The 23,839-nt window shown below is 39.7% G+C and overlaps 2 protein-coding genes across 4 annotated transcripts; one reads left to right on the top strand and one right to left on the bottom strand.

Annotated features, from left to right (window-relative positions):
- Positions 1-456: 456 nt before the first annotated feature.
- LOC120109535 (probable monogalactosyldiacylglycerol synthase 3, chloroplastic) lies at positions 457-3,697 on the top strand. Its single transcript, XM_039123269.1, has 6 exons — positions 457-742; positions 854-1,023; positions 1,125-1,187; positions 1,270-1,344; positions 1,714-1,785; positions 3,429-3,697. Exons 2-5 carry the CDS (start codon positions 895-897, stop codon positions 1,777-1,779), a joined length of 333 nt encoding a protein of 110 aa, XP_038979197.1. The 5' UTR covers positions 457-742; positions 854-894; the 3' UTR covers positions 1,780-1,785; positions 3,429-3,697.
- Positions 3,698-4,838: 1,141 nt separating this feature from the next.
- On the bottom strand, positions 4,839-19,301 carry LOC120109534. Of its 3 annotated transcripts, XR_005510383.1 has the most exons (10): positions 19,139-19,301; positions 18,952-19,023; positions 17,838-18,259; positions 16,579-16,642; positions 16,297-16,479; positions 12,641-12,894; positions 10,764-10,977; positions 10,109-10,666; positions 5,658-5,793; positions 4,839-5,485 (listed from the first exon to the last, which is right to left on the bottom strand). XR_005510383.1 is itself a non-coding variant. In XM_039123268.1 (9 exons), the coding sequence occupies exons 3-9, from the start codon at positions 17,910-17,912 to the stop codon at positions 5,789-5,791; spliced, it is 1,353 nt and encodes a 450-aa protein (XP_038979196.1). In that variant the 5' UTR covers positions 17,913-18,259; positions 18,952-19,023; positions 19,139-19,301; the 3' UTR covers positions 5,415-5,788. The 3 variants fall into 3 exon arrangements, 2 of the variants coding, with proteins under 2 accessions (XP_038979196.1, XP_038979195.1); XM_039123268.1 differs by having other exon boundaries at positions 5,415-5,793; XM_039123267.1 differs by lacking the exons at positions 4,839-5,485; positions 5,658-5,793 and adding an exon at positions 5,800-8,293.
- Positions 19,302-23,839: the final 4,538 nt, after the last annotated feature.

The following is a 23,839-nucleotide window of genomic DNA, read 5'->3' on the forward strand; positions in this document are numbered from 1 at the left end:
ATGGGGAAATCTCATGTATGAAAACCCAGTATAAGAGTAGGGAAAAAGAAATATAAAAAGGTCAGCATGGCTAGCATTTTCACATGGCTAGCATTTTCACACACAGAGCAGTAAGGTTACATAAAATTATAAATTTTAAATTATTAAAATATCTAATGGAAGTAGGCACTTATGAGTGACAGTACCTCGAGCGCACGTCACCAGCCTACACTACAGGAAAAGGTACATTTCCCGACGCTTTTTTTCCGACGCTAGGGAAAAGCGTCGGGATAGTTTTGATCAGCGCGAAATTTTACCGACGCTTTTTAGAAGCGTTGGTACATCTTTAGAATCGACGACGCTTTTAAGCGTCGCGGTAAGCTGGACCTACGACGACGCTTATAAGCGTCGTCGTAGGCCAAATCCTTTCCAACCCTCTCTGCCTTAAAAAGTCTCGTCTCGTCTCCTCTCCTCTCATTCAAAAGGGTCTCCATCTCCTCTCCTCTCCATCTCGCTTCCCGAGCTCCGATCGGCGTCCCCGAGCTCCGATCGCCTCTCCATCTCGCTTCCCGAGCTCCGATCGGCGTCCCCGAGCTCCGATCGCCTCCCCATCTCGCTTCCCGAGCTCCGATCATCGTCCCCGCGCCGACATCAATCCATCGCCTCCCCATCTCGCTTTTCGAGCTCCGATCGGCGTCCCGCGCCGACATTAATCCATCGCCTCCCCATCTCGCTTCCCCGCCACCGTCGACCTCGCCCTCCGGTTCCCTTCTTCTTCTCTCGTTTCTTGCATTTTTTGCTCTTGGCGCTTCTAGTATTTTGTGTTGATTTTTGGGGGTTTTTTCAGATCCCTTTCCTTTCTTGGTGATTGCAGGTGCTTCCGGGATAGTTTAATATCCAGTCAAGAAGACTGCAATGGCTTTAGGAGAAGCCCTGTTTGATGAAGAGCTCGGCAAACCTATAGGGCAGATTGTTGCCGTATGCGGCCGCAACCAGATACTGAGTTCCACATTGCAGTCAATTAAGTGGAGGGTCCCTGTGAAGGTGGTGTAGCTGGTCTGAGATAATAATTAACAAGCCTGCATTGTTGGTACATTTTAAGCTTTTGTTTGTTGAGAGCTGTTCAATATTGCCTTTGTTGTCAGATTAGAGGATTTGAGACCCAGATGGAGAAATGGATGGGTGCTTGTGATTGTATCATAACAAAGGTACCATGGTTTCCTAGATGTCCAGATCAGTCTGCTAAGGAGTTTTTTTTCAGATGGCTTCAATGTGCTCTCGTGTTTGTAGGCAGGGCCTGGTACAATTGCTGAGGCATTGATCAGGGGACTTCCTATCATCCTCAATGACTTCATACCTGGACAGGTCAGTGTCTACTCCCTACTGCCCTGCCATCTCTGTTTCATTCCAACCTCATTAAGTGCCCATTGACATGTTCTCCATTAAAAGGGCTATATGCCATAGCTAGGCCTCTTATTCAAACTACTGGTTGTAGTCTGAATCAACAAGATTGGTGTTTAGTTAGCTGCCATGTTCTAAGTGCATGGAGAACTGTAACAAGACTGGTATTTACAGAATGAAGTTATGGATGATGTATCATGATGCATGAATCTCTACACAAGTGTGTGCATGCATATCTGTATCTCCAACTTCATAAAAACCAAAGTACAAGACCATCTGCATTTACTCCTTGGAAATATGACTCTGGCCTTGGGTCTCATTCTGGTCTTGCAGGAGGTTGGCAATATCCCATATGTAGTAGACAATGGAGCTGGAGCTGGACTCTTGGCGCTTCCGTGATTGCAGGTGCCTCCGGTTCCGACTTCACAAATTACATATAGATAGTTTAATATGTTTGATGTGTAAGCAAGGTAATCAAAAATACCTTATTATATATGATGAGACAGTAATTGTACAATATATTCTTTTTCTTTCCCTATGTTAACTAGATATTTACATCAGAAAGAAAAACTTTAACCAGATATTGGCCTTCATTATTCCTAAAGAGTCCTATATACATCTCAAATCATAAGTTCGAAGGGGCATCTTTCAAAGTTATGATTATTACATATTTTGCTATTTTTCAGAGGGCAAGGCATGAAAAGCTTACTCAGAAACTTAGAATTATTATTATGCTACTTCGGAAGGAAGTTATTGAAATGGCCTAGCTGCCAAATAGATATCCACTTGCTATGAAAATAATTGCATTTTAATTTCTGCATGACAGCAATTTGTTACATTAATCTCATCATATAAGCTTGTCTTTCAAATTATAGGAAAGGAAGCATCAGTGATTCGGCATAAAGTTTTAACTTCTTTGACTTTTTGTAAAACAATAAGCCACAAGACAACTCATGTATATATGTATTTTGACCTTTATAATTTACATTCGTATTTTTATTTTTTTTAAAAAAATAGCAATCCCGACGCTTTAAAGCGTCGGCCAAAATACATTTGCCGACGCTTTAAAGCGTCGGCGAAAACGCAAAACTGGTTGGTCTTTATCGACGCTTTAAAGCGTCGGAAAATCTGTTTTTTCCGACGCTTTAAAGCGTCGGCGAAAACGCAAACTGGATTGGGCTTTATCGACGCTTTAAAGCGTCGGAAAAGCCGTTTTTGCCGACGCTTTCATTAGCGTCGGCAAATCCATGTTTTTGCCGACGCTTTCTCTTAGCGTCGGCAAAAACCGGACCCACGCCCACCTGCCCGACGTTTGACCCATGCTTTGGGTCGCGTGGGCTGGGAATTCGCCGACGCTTATAAGCGTCGGTAGAGACAAAAAAAAGCGCCGGGAGTTATTCCTTCTTTTGTAGTGCTATCTGGGCTGCCGCCATCCGGCTCAGAGCCATACCCCCTCATGATGGGGACTGACAGTACCTCTGTCACTTGGGCCACTCCACCGAGGCTATAAATAACTCGATCAGGTAATTCCTAAGGGACCTTTTGGCTGGACCAAATTTGCCCACTCTAACTTGATCGTCGAAGGGTCCTCACCGAGAACACCGGTGAGGCTCTGTACAGGTCCGTGGCCGTCGCGCAGGAGGTGGCTCCGTCTTCCCCTTTTCAACACCGGCGGCTCCCTCGGCTCCACCAGCATGGTCACCCTCGGGCCAGATTTGAACCACAACAGTTATTAATGCAAAAAATGCTTAGATTGTCCGTATGCCTGTATATTAATTAGTTCCTGCTAGTGTAAGTGTGTAACTATTCAATTGAAATTTGTACTCTCAAGTTGAAGTTTGTACTCTGAAGAAAGAACTTATTTATTTATACTTTTGGTGGCATATTTTTGTCCTTATATAAATTTGAAATATTTGTTACTTATTCAGTTATTTGTCATAGGTATACATCGTTAATTTTTTTGTTTTTATTGTATAAAGTAGCATTTTATGCTCATGATTTTATAGTATAATGATCGTAAACTGATGTTGCTTCTTTGCTTTATGCAGGATGGTGGTAATCTATCTTAACTGATGTTCTTGATTGTTTCTGCCGAGTGGGTGATCTTTTAGCTGTTGTCGAATGGATGGAGGAAATTGTGGTTCATTATGCATGTTCTTAGTTATGTAATTCTAAAATTCACTGAACATGATGCTGATGTTGTGATGCATCCTTTTGGATTGTCATATGGGGTAGAATTTTGTTGTGATATTGTAAATTGTAATGCTGTGATGCTAATACTGTGACCGTTTGTTTGGATTATTTGGATTGTCATTTGTCATATGGGGTTGAATTTTGCTTTGAAAAATCCTGTGATGCTAATACTGTAACCAGGTTTGCTTCTCAAGTTTGATTCTTTATGAATAGCAATTGCAACAGTGTTCACTTCTTCAAATGTTTATGTTTTAGATGGAAAGTTGCACCTATTTAAATGTTTTAGATGTAGGAACTTGCAGTCTAAATGTTGGGCAAGTTGATTTTGTTTTAATCTGTATGCTCAATGTGAGGCATAATAATATTTCTATCTCTTTCTTATTCCAAAAAGACTCTGTCAGTTTGCCTTCCGAACATCGGTTGATCCAGTTGAAGAAGCTAGATCTGAAAATCCACTTCAATGGCAAGTATCTTGCTTCAATTTTAGTATCCCTACTCAATGGTTCTCCAAATCTGCAAGAGCTTACAGTTGAGGTAAGTTGTCCAGAATAATTTCTTCATTACATTAGTATCATTTTTTTGGTGAAACGTATTCTGAACCTGTTTTGAATGTAACAGATAGATAAGTTCCATGTATACACAGAAATCGTTGAGGCAGATTATTGGGATAAACAGATACCTTCGGCTGAAAACTGCTACACTATTCTTCCATTATAGGTTTGTGGAGGATTGCATTGGTTTTCCTAAATTTCTGTTGATGAATGCATGTGCTCTGGAAAAGATGAGCATCAATTACACTCTGGAAAAAAAAGAAAAAACTTTTATTTTCATGCTTCCAGGAGGAACTGTTGAGCTTGCAAAAGGCTTCATCTGATGCTGTATTGGAGTTGACGCTTATTGAATTAAAAATACATAGATCCGGACCAGACCCGACCCGAATGACCCGTCAGGGTTGGCATAGATCCGACCCGACCCGATTTTCAACCGGATCAAGTCTGGGTCCAAAATTAGGACCCGAACAAAAAATCAAGTCGGGTCGGGTTCTGGAGCAACTTCAAATGGTACACTCACTGCTGCTTATGATGAAGTTTTATTGGTGCTGTACAGTTAAATGTGATCCCCAATGGTCATCAATAGGTCCGAAGAAGTTACATGGTTTAGATTTAACAATTGTTTCACATAAATGATGTTTAAGATGTGCTATTATGATTCTGCTCTTTCTAGCAGAAAACGTCTACTGAAAGTGATGTAATTGCTTTTAAAACTTCCAGAAACTTGAATGCTTACTTGCATTCCAGGCATTTTCCTTAGATATGAGTGTTTCTTTAAAACATCCACTACGTACACCATACATTCCGCACAGATTCCTGATTCTAGCAACCAAGGAGGTTCAGCTGCGGCCGAAAGGTCCAAGCAGAAACAACAGCGTAGAATTATAAAAAACAGAGAGTGGGTTAAGAGGAGAAGAGGAGCAATACTGACTTGAAAGTTTTTTTTGGCTGGGAACCATACAAAGCCTCGAGGCATTTCATTATCATCAATTAAAAAATTGGAAAATGCCCGAGATTTGATAGGTCATGAGCATCCAAGAGGTTGTAGCGAATATTTGAAAACCATGCCTCTCCCCTATCTTCTGGGCTCAAAATCAATAGAGGAAAAAGCCTTTGTGCATGTTCTCTGTGGAGCATGCTAGTGAACTTTGAGATGTCATGCAACTCGATATTCTTCATGTAACAGGAATACTTTTGCTTGAGATGATGAAATCATTCATGTAAGCTATGGAAGATAAGTGCAATGTCTTGTGGTTCACACAAGTCAATGGTTGGTGCAATTCCTGGGTATGTCCTCGTCAAAAGATTTAACTTCACCTCCTTTACCAACATAGTGTTTCAGTAGTCAAGGTCCTGGAAAACTAGAAACAGGCAATGCCATGATTACTGTAGATACCCCTTTCTTATATTAACAAAACAGAATCTGGAGCCTAGGAACCATTGACAAATTTTAATCCCAATTCACCATCCAACAATTTGGTAAAATCTTCAGTTGAAGAAGATAGATGGTGTCAGAGAATAAGGTTTACATACAGAATTTTATGCTTCCCCATATCCAAGAGCAGTTACTGGTGATCAAGGCTCATTCATCAGGCCCAAAATCATCATCGGATGCGCCTTCCAGAAATGAGCCAAGAGACTTGCGTAATATGCTGAAAGATTTGTCATCCTGGATCACATTGACATAAAGTTGCATCATTGGAAAGTAGATTGTGGGAAAGTAGAATACATGCATAAACTTTGAAATTACATCACTAGAAAAAAGAATATGAAAACATTTCAACACGTCTATATGTCCAAAACAGAAAATCAAATATATTGAGCAGATTCTTTCCGAAAATAATATATTAGATTATAAATCTACAGTTGAATCTTTTCCCCTTTTTTTCTCTTTCGAATTGATATATCTTTATATACAAGTTTTATATAGAAACCACATTCGTATATCTGGTATAGCATGCATAAGTGATTGTTAAACACCTAAGCATAATGTATAAAAAAACTGTTATAACAATGCACGACACTCCCACCATTGCAGGGTCTGAGAAGGGTCAAACGTATGCAGCCTTACTCCTACATATAGAAAGACTGTGTTTCGAACCCATAACCTCCAGGTCATAATAGAACAACCTTACTGTTGCACCATGGCTCACTCTTAGGATGAAAATTATAATACATCAAGATAATGATGACTAATTGGTCACTCCCTACTTAATTAAAGTCTAAATATGTTGAGCTTAAATATGCTTATCAAGATCAGGCAAGCACAAGAAGAAAAGGCAAATTTTGAAACCAACTAGAAGAGGAGACTTGGCTAGCTTCAACAACAAATTAACAACAATGTTGCTAGAAAGTTTTGAATTGAAAGCAATTTATGACCTATAATGGGTATCCAATAATTGAAGGGTAAGTCACATGAGCATCTGAATGAGATACTAACTTGAAATACAAACAATTCCAACCAGTAACTACTAACAAATGTAGAAAATCAAACACATGCAAGTCGAGAATAATAACTAAAAAACTACAACTAGTCATTCAAATCTTTTGAATCCACAAATGCAACACATGATGGAACAAACTGAAAAAAAGATATTCTGATCATAAGGAGCAAAAAAGAACCACAGCCTGGTGGAAAGCTTAAACTTACTATAATCTTAGAAATGAAGAAAGCATTTTTCAAAAATATGTACAATATTAGTTAAGGTTAACTTCTATAGAAAACAATTAGAACCCTAACAACATCAATTATACTTCTTCATGAAGACACTAACTACTTGAACTAACACAGAACAGATTACGTCTATTACTTATCTATCATTTAGGAAGCAAACCGAAAATATGACACTACAGTAGTGTATCTAATATAGTCAGTGGTGCATATTCTTTTACTATTTTCAGGAAAAGGGTGAATGCTATGGCTCCTTCATATTCTCATCGATTTGGTTTTATTAAAATAGAGGATTTTTGTAGGTTCTTGAACCAAGATGAAGCAATCATAGGCAGAGTATCTCTCAATGCCTACAGGAATGGGGATGATCCAGCACTATTCTGGTGGAGCTGACCATTAGAAATTGGTGGTTATAACTGTTTGCTGTGATAATTAAAACAGAGTTTCATTAGCATTCTTCAATGTTTAGTTCTCTATGAATCATTACAGAAAAATGGTATAAGTAGTTCCCAACCTGAATAGAGGAGCATTAGAACGCTATATATAACTTCAGACATAAATGAATATACTTCTTCCACCATTGACATATCTGTCTGTTACTAACAAGCACCCACAATGAAAATATCCTTGTAAAAAGTTGAACTTCTTTTTATTGTAATAAAATCCAGTGCATGATAAATTAACTCCTTTCTTGTTTCCTAAGTTGCATGCATTGCACTTGCTTGAATAAGATGTAAACACAGCTATACGTTTTTTCAATTAATAAAAGATTTTGTTCAAGTCTTATTACCAAAAAAGAGAGATCTTGTTCAAGCATATTTTTCAAATGATTGAATCAGAGGCATCATCAAAAAGTCCTTGTCAAATCAGTCAACTATCACCCATAACGAGTCTTATGTCCTTTATATTATAAAGAGAAATTGTTTTGCTTGGCCAAAATAAAAAAAAACGAGTCGAGGCACAAAAACAACGTAAGTAGCATCTGTTTTTTGACTCCAAAAAATTAAACATCAAATCTTATTCCAAACATCATCTAGTATGGAGTCAACACAAAATGAACTTGGAAAATAGAAGTAATGATAAACTTGATGAAGGTCGCCAAGTAAGGTATAAAGCTAAGTTAACAGAAATGAAAACTCAGGCATCTAAAACTTAATCTCCAATACTTTTTTTCGTATGTCGTCTTGACTCATTTTTGGAAGTAAAACAAGTTTCCTCAGGGAATGTGTTAGAGAAGTTAGACTGTCATACAATGAAAATAAGTTAAATCAATTCAACAATTTGCTGCAGAAAGGGAAAAGATGAATCTTAAGCTATAAAGCACCATGAGAATTCATGTTGAATTTTAAGCTATATAGCAAGGAATCCCACAATGTTGTGAAGTTTTAGCCTTGTCTTATCCCACAAACAGTAGTTAGGCTATTTTCAATACCTTGGGTAAAGAGTGATGCTCCTGATGGTGGGCAAGTCGAACAATTACAATCCAGTTTTGAAGATCCTAAAGTACCAAAAGTTTATAATGAAGTCCTTGTCAAAAATGCAATAATTAAATCAAGTCTGATTATGTTTTCAATGAAGTTGAGTTTTATATATTAAGACAGCTGAAAATAATGCTTTACAAACTTCTACAGAAAAATGAGGTTTATAACTAGGCTTGTGGATGATGGATTTGCAAAGCATGTGGGACAAAAAAGAACGCAGCAGTCATTATAATCCAAGGGCTGAATCTTATATGTAAAAGGACAAGGCTAGCAAGATCATGGTTGAACCTCATAAGCCAAGAACAATCAATTATCCAAAGGTTTATGTACTCATACATGGGAAAAGAGGATATGTAGCTTCATCTTTGCTTGCATTTATGAGAATCTTTCACCAAATAGAAGCACCAGCATGACATCTTATGAAATGGGGCAACTAAGGAAACATTGAATTAAATTAAGCCATCATGAGCTTAAGGCAAATCATCATGCAGCCTTCAGGCTTAAAAACTGCACAGATTGACGTCAAATCACCTTGAAAAGTTTGGCATTCCTTCACATATGAATCTTTCCCTAGATAGCCTCCTTGCATAAGATTGACATCAGAGACCTCCATATATGTCTCCATCACATTGGAATTGTCCCGCATTATGGTCTTTCCCTAGTAGCATTTTCGATTCTTATCTTAGGAAGCTTATGGCTCATCTAGTCATAGAAAAGTTTTGGTATTTGACTAGAAATATAATAAGAGTCTTATGTTAGTTATCAAAAGGATTGATTATCTGAAATTTAGAAATTTTGTGCAAGGCCCATAGTACCGGTTTCAGTACCCATAATGGTACCCAATAGGTATCTGTTAGTACTGTCCTGGTTTTGGCACTGACTAAGGATGTACCAAGTATTCATTCGGTTTCCCACCAGTACAGGGTCCTGAAAACCATGATTTGGTTAATTGCATGTTCCTCTCCTTTATTTATGGATAGAAACTTACTAAGATTTATCTATCAGGTTCAGACTCTAAAAAGGGAATAATTTTCTCCTGTAACAACATCTTATACAGGCCTGATAAAGACTCAAACCAACTTTTCTTCCATCTTGAAGAAAGCACTCATCGAGGTTGTATGTGTTCTATAGTTTTCAATAAGAAATTCAGCATTTCTTAAACACAGCACATACACGACCCCAACCCCCTCCAAAAAAAAGAGAAAAAGGAAAAGAAAAGAAAAGATTTACTTAGCATGAAGCTGCTTTCTTCTTGATGTATGGTTGATTCACCAAGTTTCTTACTTTAGTCCCTTACTGCTTGTTTTATCATTCTTTCAATTTCCTTGGTCTGAAATTCAAGTTAATAATGAAACATTACTTGCAAAATAGCAGATGGCATGATACTGTTACATCTCTTTGAGTAAGAAAATAATTTTAACTGGCAATGAGGCATGAATCAGTCACAATGTACCATAGTCGACTTAAATTGCTGTGATGAAAACTGACATGTTAAAGCATCATAATAAATCATCCCCATTCATTAGACAAACTATTTGCTCTTCCAAAACTTGTGTTGATACAACATGAAATAAAGAGCTGAATTATTTCTACAAGGAACTGATCAAAGGAGACAAATCTCTTCCAAGAGTGGATTATTTTTCTCATTTATGGTTATAAAATTTATGAATAGTATAAATAGATTATCTTGTTTGGACTGTGTGATTACCTGTTAAACAAAACTGGTTAAGAACTAAATTTCAACCAAAGACAGAAGAATCTGAGTCATGCATCGCAGTAGTAAAAGAAAGAAATAAAGTTACTTATGCCATAATAGATTATATAATCCATACTGTTCAGTCCGTGCTTTCCTGTGTTGATGTCCTCTGTTCTGCTTCTTCCTCGAGCGCTTTCTCTGGCTACTAGGAACCTGTATTGAGCATCATAGGATTGCATAGATGGCCCATCCAGATCATTTACCTGGTTTTGTTCAGCATGATAAGATCCATCAGATGACTCGAACACAATCCTCTTTAATCCTGAAGGTAGAACATCTTGTGAAAGAACTGGCGGTGATGTGCCCCCTCCAATTGGTCCAAAACTTTGTTCGCATGGATATTCTTCTATAGGTTTCTTAGCTTCAAGAAGTGGTTCTGTCTCTGCAGCAGCAGGACGTTGCCCCAAGAGCAATTGCTTATGATTTGCAACACCAGCTAAGTCGTCATTTGCTGGGGCAGCCTGAATTTTTTTTCTTTTCACAGTACTGCCACTAGAGTCATTCCTTGCCTGCTGTCCCGAGGCTGCATTTCCCAGATGTGATAAACCTGAGTCATTGTTCTTTTGTATTGCAGCATACAATTTACCCTTGGATTTTACAATTTCAGACATGATAATCCTTGTATCAGAGTGAGCTGCAAAACATTATGAATGATTAAAGTGACTCTATGACTTCTTAATACATGCTCTAAATTAACCAGGTACAAATCAAGTAAGCACAATAAAGAGAACCTAAGATGGATTGAATAACAGCACGTGCAGCAATCTGTTCTGCTTCCTTCTTGTTTCTTCCTGCAGCACCTGTATAAGTTTTTCCATCAAAAACCAAAGATGATATAAAAGAAGGAAGCAGCACCCCTTCTAATTGAGATGTTGTGTATGCAGGCTTCTCTATATACATCTTCACTGCATATTCGTGAAGGATAGACTTGCAGAATGTAGTATCCTGAAAAGTGGCAGATAAAGTCAGATATTTTGATATACATAATCTTTCAAATGGCAAAGTTTATGCTATAAAAAAAAATCAGAAACTCAAACATGATGTCATGAATAACACATAAGCAAAGTCATTATCAGTACCATCATTATCAACTATTTCTTCGAGAACATGTCTAGCATTTTTATACACAGACTAGTAAGTGTACATAGAACCATAAATTTTAAATTATTAAAATATCTAATCCACCAGCTTAACAGATTTTAGTTTTCAACTGAAGCATAGTTAGGTGGGATATTGTGATGCTCAAAAAAAATTATGGGTAAAACATTCGTCATGATTAATGACAATACTGATTACAGCAGAGAAAGACAACTCAAAATAGTGGGGGACTTCACATTAGCAAAAGTAAAAATAATTGCATTCAGTTATAACTGAACAAAAGATTATGAAGCTCCAAAGTAAAAGTTTACAGTATTAGGGGCTAATTTCAAGCAGTTCCAGAGCTATATCAATTAGTTTTTAGTATGAAAACAAAGTGGGTAGAATGGCTTATCTCGCCCTTCCAAATGATAAGAAGTTATATTGCTTTACTGAGAAATTAACTTGCAATGCTCTCATTTTTAAGTAACACAAAGCTGGAGATAAGATATCATGGCTCATCTCACTTCCACAAGTGAACTTGTGAATGCATACATGTGCACACATTATTATGTAATGGTTGCACCCAACAAGTAACATGAAGTGAAAGTCATGAAGTCCAATTACTTAGTAATATATTTCAAATGCAAACAAATGATACAACATTCTTTGCCCTTTGTTACATGAACAATTGATCTGAAACTTTAGACAACACGTGAGACTGACAAACAAATCATATGACATCTACTGCATTATTTTCTCAAATGATCAACTGACCTGAAAATAAAGCATTGTGGTTATGATTTATATTCCATGATCTTGATGCTTTTTGTTGGGTAATCTTAAATTCACCTAAACCTTATTTTGTTTTATAAGCAACATACTGAATTCACAAACAAACGCATGACTTAGCAAAACAATCACAAAGAAGGAACAACAAATTTCTTAATCTTCTTAGGGCATGACTATATAATTAAAGAATACAAGGCAGCCTTAAATCTCTCGATAAGATATATTCGGATATGACATCCATTGCATCATTTTTTTTTCAATGATCAACTGATCTGCAAATGTCCTATAAAGCATTGTGGTTATGATTTATATTCCATGATTTTCATGCTTTCCGTTGGGTAATCTTAAATTTACCTACATGGAACATATGTGCCTGCCTAACCCTTGTTTTGCTTTATGAGCAACATCCTGAATTAACAAACAAATGCACGACTTAGCAAAACAATAACAAAGAAGGAACAAAAGATTTCTTAATCTTCTTAGTGGATGACAATATAATTAACGAATAAAAAGTAGGCTTAGATGTCTCAATATAATATTGTAGCAGTTCTTTTTGTGTTAGCTCTCTTGTTTTATGTACAAGTATCAAAGCAAATTAAGAAACAAATAACTCAAATTGCAAGACCAGTGGCATCAATTTTTGGAGTATGGACATACACACACTACACAACATTTGGAAGCGTAAAAATGTTGCAATGACAAATTTAAATGAAACAATAATTAGATAGATTCAACATACTGCATGAATTAGGGGAATTCCTTCATCCTTTATCTTCCTAGATATGCCTTCAAGAGCAAGTTTTGCCACGTCTTGCTCTGCTTCTTTTCGACGAGGAAATGTCCGAGATGACATGAATGTCACTCCATCTATCAGAACAGTAGATCTAAATTGTGATGCATATGGATGCCCTTCATTAACAGTTTGATATATTGGCAAAGGTATGGATGACCTTTGAGCATATTCTTGTAAGCGGTTTTTATGCATGAATTGCTCTGTCAATACATGAAGAGCAAAATTGAATTAATCAAAAAAAGAAACATCCATTCAGTTAACTGAAGATCACCTGACTTTCTATATAACAAAGAAAATCCATAACATTTAAATGAAACTAAAATTAGTACAACATGTATTTCTTTTTCATTTATAAAGAATCAAATTCAAATTCCATCACTCAAAAGAAAAAGAACCAAAAAAATAATCTGATCATACGAAGAAAAAAGATAACCAAGAAAAACTGCAAGTATATTAGCCAAATCCTGCCCTACTCAAATATATACTATTCCAGCAGTTTACCTCCAGCAACATCAATCCATGATCAACCCTTAGAAAAATCCATCTCAATTAGGCCATGTCCGCTAGGCATTATTTGAGAAAACCCATTACAATCTAAAACTAAAGTAGATTTAAAAAATATTTGCAAGTTATTTAGAAAATTAACCAGACAAACCCACAAATTAACAAAACTTCTTTCATGCAAGAATTGCAAAATGAGAAAGCTGAGAAAATAAACTAATAATATTCTGTAGCATTAATGTTGCTAATAAAAATAGGAGCGAAAGTTACTATCCTGCTATCTTGTAGAAATGGTCACAGTTATTAACTTAAATCAGTAACTAACTACTTGCTGATAATCATGTAATACAATGCTTTGAACAACAAATGGGTGAAAGTAATACATAACACCCAATATCAGTATAACAAAACCTAGGTGATCCCCCACATACTCTATCAGCAAAGCACTTAACAAGAGGAGGTTAGGCTAGTCAATGTAGACTGGTTAGATTTGCCTTTTAGAATCAAATTTTTCATCACATATACAACTTCTGCAAAACTAAATTAAACATCCCACAGGACTCTTGTAACTCTCTCATAGTACACTTACTTCTGAAAATTTCTTAGTTAACTAATTAGCTTAATTTATATAGTCATAGCACTAACAACAATAGGTGATCCACAGACAATTTAATTTTCAAAGTTTAAGCGACCAGTAATACAACTGCATACTTCCTATAATCCATAGCCTCGCTTCTCAAGAGAACACAGCCTTGCCGGAGAGGACATAAGCATCAACCCCCTTCCCCCTTTTTTCTAGTTTTAATCTATTTTTCCTTTTATCATTGATAGGAAACAAAAAAAAAAAAGAAATTAGATGTTGTGATTATTCTAAATTATCAGTGGATATATAGGCTGCTAATTTGTTCATGGTACAATATTTTTTTATTTTTTGTATGAGTCCTTTATGATCTCTATCCCTTAACACTAAAAAACTAACACCGTTGCTAATCCAAGTAGGAAGGGCGTTAAAGGAATAGGAGGCCAGGTTTTTATCATACGATAATTACAAGATCACGATTCTTAATGGGGATAGATGACTACGCCACACTGTAATGGGAAAAAAAAATTATGGTGACTAATTGAAAGATTTAAAAATTTAGGATCAAAATATTTCTAATTCAAATTTGAAGGGTACGATGTAATTTTCTATTTAAAATAATATATATTATGTATGTGTTCTGTGTGCTCATCCTAAGATAATTATAAGGAGAGGTAATAAAAAAGAGATAATTTTAGGACAAAAGATAGAAAATAAAAGTATTAACTAATGTGAAGCACCCATTAGACCACATATCATTCAATTAGTCAAGCATATACTGTCCGAGATGCTCCAAAGAAATCTCGCACTACCCTGATCAGAATGTACATGGTTGTCCCACTAGAAAAACTATTATCAAATGATAAATTGCTCAATGAAGGGGAAAACTACAATAAAAATACTAATAATGAAAAACACAATTACCGATCACTAGAATTCTTCATGGTTGAATAAATTAAAAGTAAAGAAAAAACTCATGACGCCCCAATATAGTGTTGTTGTTAAAGCCTATTTCAATATTAGAACAAGGGACATGATTAAAGAGATGTGCTATCTTGGCAAGAGATTCTAATATACTGCTCAAATTATAAGAGTAAACTCTATCACAAACTCACTTCAACAATAACTTTTAATTGGTAAAATTCAATAAAAATCAGGATAAAAAATCTCAAAGTACCCTGACCAAGTACATGATGGTCCAACTAGAATAACTAGAATCAAACGATGAACTTCTCAATGAGAGAAAAAAAAGAAAAAGAAAAAGAAAGCCTACAAATAAAACACTAATAACATTGAATAGTCATGCAATTACCAATCGCTAGAATTTGTTATGATTGAATGAATTAAGGGTAAAGAAAACTCATGTGACCTCAAAATAGTATTGTTGTTAAAGCTCATTTGAATATTAGAATGAGAGATACGATTACCAAAAGCTCATTTGTTTTTTTGGAATTTTGTTTTTCCAATGGGCGAGAGGTGATGGGGTTGGGGGTGGTAGAATGTCATAAAATCTTGAATGGTATTCATAAATTTAGGATGGTCGCCTGCATCTCCTACCAAGCTCCATCTACAACTATTTATATGACTCGAAAAATATTTTATAATTTTTTTACTAGTTTAGATTAATTAGTTTCTAAACTACGAAGAACTTAATAGTTTCATTGTCAGCATTATAGCTTTGAAGCCGTCCTCCAAAACCCCCCTTTTTTTAATAACATCTGCTGCAGCCTGGCAATTAGGAGGTATTTAAGAATGCTTATCCATATTGCATTAATAGAGGAAACAGCCTGGCTACCGGACAACTGCAGATCCAAGCAAATAGATTTTCTAAAGAGGGAATTTCCTGTAGAGTTTCAATAGGGAGGCCGAGGCCAACAAGCATTGATCCATCTTTATACCAGAAATGTGGTTTAACATTTCCCTTTTGTTTAAATGGAGTTATGTATTAAAGATTACATTGGAAATACTAAAATTTGATAGGGCCCATCCAATGTTTTAGGCCAAGAAGCAGATTAATACAATTGCAGACTTTTCTTGATATTCCTCAGCTTGAAGTTTGTCAGCTAATGCAATGGAAATGGAACTCAGCATGAGTCTCAGGCATTGTTGCTTTCAAACCTGAACTGGGCACGACTGGGTCCAGTCCACAATCATGGGCTTACCTGATCGAGGCTGAGAACCATATACGGACTGGTTCCACATCTTAACCATGAAAACTTAAAAAAATTACTTGTGCAATCAGCGATTCAGAAGAGGGATGTTGCTTCTTCATAGACTATCAGAACAGAAAATATACAGATAAATGAGAGTAATTAACAAATTAAAAATCTCTGATGAAAAAAAAAAGTAGGAATAATAAAATTAACCTACTGAATGAAAGAAACCTTTTTTCCCTTCAAAAATACAAATACCACCAGGCGCTCACGACAAGTCATATTAATCTTCCAGCAACAATGCGAACATATGGTATAGTTGAGAAAACTACAAACATGTAAATTTCAATATTATTATTCAAACATACCCTGCATATTCGCAAGTAGTGGGGGGTCCTTGTACCCCGTTGCTTCATCATGATGACTATGTGCTCGAGTTTCAAAAGATGCATCACAAGACTGACCTTGAATTGATTGCTCAATTTCTTTCTTCCCATGTTCTTCTTCAGCAACTTGCTCAGGCAAATCTTCTGCTTGTTCCGATTCTATGCCTGCAAGTTGATGAGCAGTTTTAAGCTACAGGGAGCATAATGCATTAAACTTAAAATGGCAGCATCTGCAAACTATAGAGGCATGCATGTGAATGATACTTTTCTTTGCAGGCCTGCCTCTCTTCCTTGTCTTTAACTCCTCCTGTGAATATTGTTTCATGCTCTGGGAACAAGGAGAAAAAATAGTCAATTGGAAAATTGAATCATGAAGTCCAAACATAATTATTATCAAACTAACTACAATAGCAAGGTCTCACAAATAATTAGGAGGCACTGAAAAATACTTTTCTATTCTTGACCTGAAATTTTGAAAAGAAGAGGCCAACAAATAATTAGGAGGCACTGAAAAATTTCGACACACATTCCTAAGCAGAAGGGTCGAACAAAGATGCAAATATCACTGCATGAAAGGATCAACCACAGGAATATGAAATCCTATTATACATGACCATGGATTAAAATGTTCATTGCCATGCTTGAACAACCATAAACTTAAAAGTAAAATCATCAACCACTCCATTGAATTGCTAACATGTAATTTTCTTTTAACTTTGGTGTATACCTCTATATTGTTTCCAGTTACATAAAAGCAAAAAGAATCTCTCTAAAGACTCTAACTTCCAATTTAATTCTAATGACTGATTACAATTATTGCACGTACAAAGATATAGGATAACCAGGAGTTCACATTAGCCATATCGACTCTTTTGAACCCATAGAAAAGCAAATTGTACTTGAAAATCTAGAAAGCTAAAAAACAGAATAAAAACAAGAAATCAATTTATGGTGATCAAGATGGAAGGATGCAGAGTTTTTAAGAAGACTAAGATACCCAGATATCTCAGCTCTTATGTAACAATCAGGATATCTAAATAGTGTCTAATACAGTAAAAAAGAAAGACCAACTATCATCTTGGCATTGTGTACAGTAGACAATATCCATGAAAAGAACATGTCCAAATAGTCTAAGTTGATCATAACATCTTGGCCGATATCAGTGGACATCTAGCTGATACAGAAAGAGAATGATTTTATCCAAACAAAAGACCACAGATGTATGATGTCATGCCCACATCAATGCAGTGTATTGTATTGCATTGTATTCAATTGTATTGTGTGGTGACAAGCCATATCAGCAAGTGCCCGACACTGGTATAGACTTATATATCATCCAAAACCTAGGTTGTTATGGAATACCATGTGTCACATTGACTTGCTGGCAAGACTCTGAGATAATAAATATTTCGTAGAACATATGCAGGATTGAATTGTAGGTGATAGGGGATAGAAATACTACAAGGCATTGAAAGGCCAACATATGAAACAATAAGAAAGTGCTAACTTGAAGCCATTCATACCTGGGAGGAATAGCTGATCCACTGCCCATCCTCCCATACCTGGCAGGATCTCATTTCGAAACAATTAAACTCCATCTCCTCTTCATGATGCTTCAACTTGACAATGTACTTTGACCCATTAGAAATCTGAGTAACAACTCCTAGCGACCACCCGCCATGGTAAAGCACCTCAACAACATCATGTAACCTGAAATCCTCATCGTCTAATGCAAGGGGAGGTGGAGGCCTAATGTGTTGAGCATCAACAATCTCCGTCGACAACTCTCTGTCAGTGACAGCTCTCGGGGTCTTGCAATCCACCAAAATATGGACTTGCTGATCATACTAACAATAGTAGCTGCAAGCCAAGCAGCTCCATAGTTCTTGCTTTCCCGGCTGACCTCGACCTGTGCTCCCACACTGAACAGTGGCTCAGCCACTTCCTGCAAGGTGAAAATATGTGAGCGAACTTCCAGCCTTAACGTGAAATGGGTTTCACATCGAATCGAGCGTTTCCCATTGTGAAAAATATTTGATTTGCCTTCCCAATTGAGTGCACGTTGTGCAGTTGGAAGTGAATTCAAATGTACAGCAAAACCACAGGAAACAAAACCATTGGAAGTGATTTGCCTTCCCTTCTGTCCATGGACTTTACGGTCCTCAACCAGCAGCCATCGGCCTTGATCAACATCACGACCATCGATTTGCCACGATCGGGAGGTTCAATGGGAGATTAGTGGAGGAAAAAAATAAAAAAAAGGAATGGAGAAGCTGGAGGCGGATCGATTTTGGTGCTTCACCGGAAGCCGGTGCCGCCGGCTGATGAGCCTCGGTATCTCCTTAGGAAGAGCCACCGGAGGAGAAGAGGGAAGCCGTCCAGTGTGATAGTTCGGGAAATCACGACGTCGGCTGCCGCAATGGATCTTCCCCTCTGATGGATCTTCATCAGAGGGGAAGGACGACGACGGGAGATGCCGGGGGGGGAGAGGGATTCAGGCCAAGGCCTTCTTTAGGCCGGGGCCTTAGGCGACCGCCTCAGTCGCCTAAGGGTTGAGCCGGCCCTGTGCTGTGCTCACTATTTTATCATCGGCAAGAGATTATCGTGATTATTGCAGAGGTGTAGGATTTCTCTTACCTTGAAGGCTCCGTAAGGCCCCCGCCGCTGCCGCAGCCTGGAACCCGCCCCTGCCTCCATCGATAGCTCCTCCTACAGTTCGATGTTTAGCTCTTTCTTCCGGAGAAGCGATCGAGATCGAGATCGAGATCGAGAGAGAGAGAGAGAGAGAGGGAGGGAGCGAGAGAGGGAAGAAGGATTCTCTTACCTTGAAGGCTCCGTGAGGCCTCTGCCGCTGCCGCCGACTGGAACTCGCCCCTGCCTCCATCGATCGCTCCTCCTACAGTTGGATGTTTCGCTCTTCTTTCTTCCGGAGAAGCGATCGAGATCGAGATCGAGATCGAGATCGAGAGAGAGAGAGAGAGAGAGAGAGAGAGGGAGGGAGGGAAGGAGAAGGAATGAAAGGCGTGACCCTCGCTCTTATATACCTGCAGATACGGTAATCCGCCGGACCAACTTTATCAGTCTTCCTTCGTTCCCGTTGAAGATTTGAACCTCGTTGCAATTTGAACCTGGTTCAGACTCTGGTGTGAACTGCAGTCGAAGCCAACTGAAAGCAATTGACTTCCAACAGCTTGTACCCAACTGAAAGCATGGACCATTTGGAAATATGGTAAGCAACACAATGCATTTGCATGAAAATGATATGTTCATAACCAACAAAAAGCATCACAAAATGTTGGGGGAAAAACCAAAGTCATCCCGGAACAAAGGCGCCGACCAGAGGGAGCCCCTACCAGAAGGCGCCCGACCAGAAGGCGCCCGACCAGGGAGCCCCGACCAGAAGGTGCCCGATCAGGGAGCGCCGACCAGGGAGCGCCGACCAGGGAGCCCCGACCAGGAAGCGCCCGACCAGGAGGCGCCGACCAGAAAGCGTCGACCTAACGACACGAGCCAAAGGCGCCCAACTGGGCAACTGGCTCGGCTCGGCACCCGACCAGGTGCCGAACTTCGAAATGCCTTGTCCAAATATTCGACCCTGGCCTAAACTCCTTAAAAGGAGTCTGACTCTAGATACTCAATCTCACTGTATCCCGCTACTGTCGTCAAACCATTAATGCGCATGGCCTCTGCTGGCTTCCGGCGCACTCAACCATTAAATGAGCATGGTTCATAATGATCTCCGGTTCACTCAGCCATCAAAGTGTATGGCTTCTGTCATCTACGGACATCGAGCCTCTTACGGTAAACCCACTTGGCTGCTGATGATGATACGGTTCAACGACAACCTAAGAGCTCCGGCCTAATCTCCGATAGTGACACTGTTGACTCACACGATCGAGCATTAATTCTACTACATGCCAGATCGTACGGCAGGCCATCTGCCCCGCCACATCACAGGTAACCCAGCTCCCTCTATAAAAGGGGAATTCCCCCATTTGGGAGAGATGGGAGCTAAAAACTCAGACTCTCTCTACTATTGTCTCCATCCTTACACTTGCCCCCTCTGACTTAAGCATCGGAGGGCCGGCGCCGGAAACCCCGGCCACCGGCCTCTTGCAGGTCTTCCGGAGGACGCCACGCGCCGACGGACCGCCACCCATTACCGCCGATTGACCCCGGAGCTCCCCCTTCCTGGCCCAGCGGTCGCCCCCGGGTCCAAATTCCAGCAACAATTGGCGCTAGAGGAAGGGCCCGAGTCGCGGCCATGAAGCTGAGAAGCAAGGGAGCTTCTAATGCCTCCCGACGTCCTCCACCTAGCCCCGAACATTCTGTCCAGAACTCTCCACCTCTGGCCGATTCGACTCCCCAAGTTCGGCCAGAGCAGTTTGATGCCCTGGTGCAGCAGGTCCAGGCCTTGGCCGCTGCCGTCCAAGGCCTGCAACCTAGGGGCATCCCAACAGCACCATTACCTCAGGCCCCGGTTCAGCCGGTGCCTCCCTTAAGTGGACCGGCCCCCCAAGGCCAAAGTCTCCACGCTCAAGCATCTTCCTGGAGAGAGCCCCCGGTGAGGGGTCTTGGCGACTGGCCGCAACCGTCAGAGGCCGAGTCAGTCTCAGGGCAACCAGCGCCCGAGCGGACCACCATGGCGATCCCCCAGAGCGACGAGCTCGACAAGAAAGTCGAGAAGCTGGAGCGCCAGATCGAGGCGCTCCACGGCAGGAGGGCGGGACGCGATGGCGACTTCGAGTTTACCACGAAGTCCCACTTCTCCCAACAAATCGAGGACGAGCCGGTCCCGCCGAGGTTCAAGATGCCCCAGGTGGAGCCCTACAATGGCACTACCGACCCCCTCGATCACCTGGAGAGTTACCGGGCCTTGATGGCGCTGCAGGGATCCTCGGAGGCCATGCTCTGCAAGGCCTTTCCGGCGACGCTTCGAGGGGCAGCTCGGCTTTGGTTCGCCGGGCTGAAACCCACCACAGTCTCTTCTTTCGAGCAGCTCGGCAGGCAGTTCGCCACCAACTTCGCTGCCAGCCGACCCCAGCGACGGACTTCAGACTCCCTCCTCGACATAAAGCAAAGGGAGGGAGAGTCGCTCAGGGAATATTTGGACCGCTTCACTGCTGCAACCTGGGAGGTCCGCGAGCTGGACCAGTCAATAGCCATGTCGGCACTTAAGACTGGAGCCCGGTCTTACAAGTTTCTCTTCTCCATTGAGAAGAATTTCCCAGCCGACCTCACCGAGATGTTAGTCCGGGCGCGGAAGTACGCGAAAGCCGAGGAAGCCGTTGCTTCTAGACGGAGCGGAGCTGAGCAGACCTCCAAAAAGCAGAAAAGGGGTCGTGAGGAGCGTGGCCATCTCAGAAGCCCGTCTCCGCGCCGAGCCAACTTTATCAGTCTTCCTTCGTTCCCGTTGAAGATTTGAACCTCGTTGCAATTTGAACCTGGTTCAGACTCTGGTCTGCAACCAAAGCTGCAATTTGAACCTGGTTCAGACTCTGGTGTGAATTGCAGTCGAACCCAACTGAAAGCAATTGACTTCCAATAGCTTGTACCCAACTGAAAGCATGGACCATTTGGAAATATAGTAAGCAACACAATGCATTTGCATGAAAATGATATGTTCATAACCAACAAAAAGCATCACAAAATAAGGTTTAGGTGAATTTAAGGGAAAGCAAATAGGTGCACCTAATCCTCTTTGGAAGAGGACTAGACCACCTTGCATTAGACCCCAAGCCCCACTTGATTGGGTCAAGTAGGGCATGCGTGATGAGGAGAACCCCCTCCCTTGGCCGAAATCAAAAAGAAGAGAAGAGGGGCGTGCGCCCCTCTTCTTGGCTCCAAAAGGAAAAACATAAAGCTCCTAAAATGTAGGAGCTTCATGTGTCTTTATAAGGAGCTAAAGGAACAAACCCTAGAGTAATTCTTTCCTCCTCTTTTCAGCCGTGAGCCATCTTTTCTCTTGGGGTTTTCAGCCGCCATCAGCAAAGAAAAAGAAGAGGAGGCGTGCACCTCCTCTTGATCTTCTTCCTAAGGTCCCAACGCATGCAAAAGGGAAAAGGCTGCTAGGGGTTCTCGTTCTTCTTCTTTTCTGCATCCTTCTTCTTCCTCCTTCCTCTGGAATTCAAGAGTTGATTGAAAGGGAGGAAATCAGCCATCCAAAGTTGTCTCTGCAAGGGAGCTAGCGCCCTAGGGAGACAAGGAAGCTTTGATCGGATCTCTACTTCGTGTGGATACCCGTAGAGGCCGGACGCGTGTGCGGCTTCAAGCGATCCTTCTTCCAAAACCACGATCATCAGTTTGTGGTGATCATCTACCCGCACAAGGTGAAGATCTAATCTTCCTAATGGTTTGAAAGGTTTTTAATCCTAATCTATCTACGAACGGTTTTTGAACAACGTTCATGAGATGAACGTCGATCCCAGCGCATGCTACTTCCGCTGCATCTGAAATTTTTTTTTAATTTTCTGCGGCATGGGCGGGTTCCCAACATGAACTAGGGTTCCTCTCTTTTCTTTTCCCTTTTTTTTTCTTTTTCTCTTTTTTTCCTTGAATTCGACCACCAGCTGATGGAGGTCCTTTTAATGTTGCTATCCCCTCTAACTTCATGCCAACCATCCCATATTTGGGGAGGATTTTGTGGGGTTTTGAATTTTGAATTCAAAATTCAAGTTCATGCGCCATTACATGATGAAGCTTGATCTAATCTAAACCATTCATCATGTTGCCACTTTCCTCTTTCAATTTCGAAATTCCCATGCCCCCAATCATATTAGAGGGTCACGTGGTGATTTTGTGGTGATTAAATTCGAAATTCAACCATATTAGAAGTGAGATAAAGATAAGGATGACATATATCATGAAGAGAGAGAATTTGATCTTATCCAATTCTTTTCATGAATTTATCTCTCCATGTCACCCCATCTGATGATGAAAGAGGTCCCTGATGTTGCCAAGTGTCCCATGGCACCATTAAATAAATTAAATTAATTTTTAATCATATTAAAAATTAATTTACGGCGCCATGCATGGATATGTGACAAGTGGATTTCAAGATCCGAACAGTTTCAGATCAAACCCATTTAATTTAATTAAATCCTAACAATTAGAATGATCCAATTACCATGGGTTGAACCTAATCCAATTAGGTCAATCCCTAATTAAGCACAAGTTAATCTAATTTAATTTTGTCAACCTAAGTCCTCTTGATTCAGACCTAATCCAATCAGGTCAAAAATCCTGATTGAGCCCAGAATTGAATCTAATTCAATTTGGCTCATCCTTAGTCTAATTACTCAATCCAATTGAGTTCATTAGCAATCTAATTACTAATTAATCCTCCGATAATTACTTTAATTATTTTATAAGATAATTTGCCAATCGAATTGACCAAATTATTCCTGAATGATTCTTAATCATTCATCAGCCTTCTTGATCAATCAGGAATATTCTATGCGTGTGACCTCATAGGTTCGAACCTAAGATGGTAGTATAGGAACGACTTCCTACACTAATCAATGTG

This window comes from Phoenix dactylifera, unplaced genomic scaffold, assembly GCF_009389715.1.
Source record: "Phoenix dactylifera cultivar Barhee BC4 unplaced genomic scaffold, palm_55x_up_171113_PBpolish2nd_filt_p 002337F, whole genome shotgun sequence".
NCBI classification, from domain to species: Eukaryota; Viridiplantae; Streptophyta; class Magnoliopsida; order Arecales; family Arecaceae; genus Phoenix; species Phoenix dactylifera.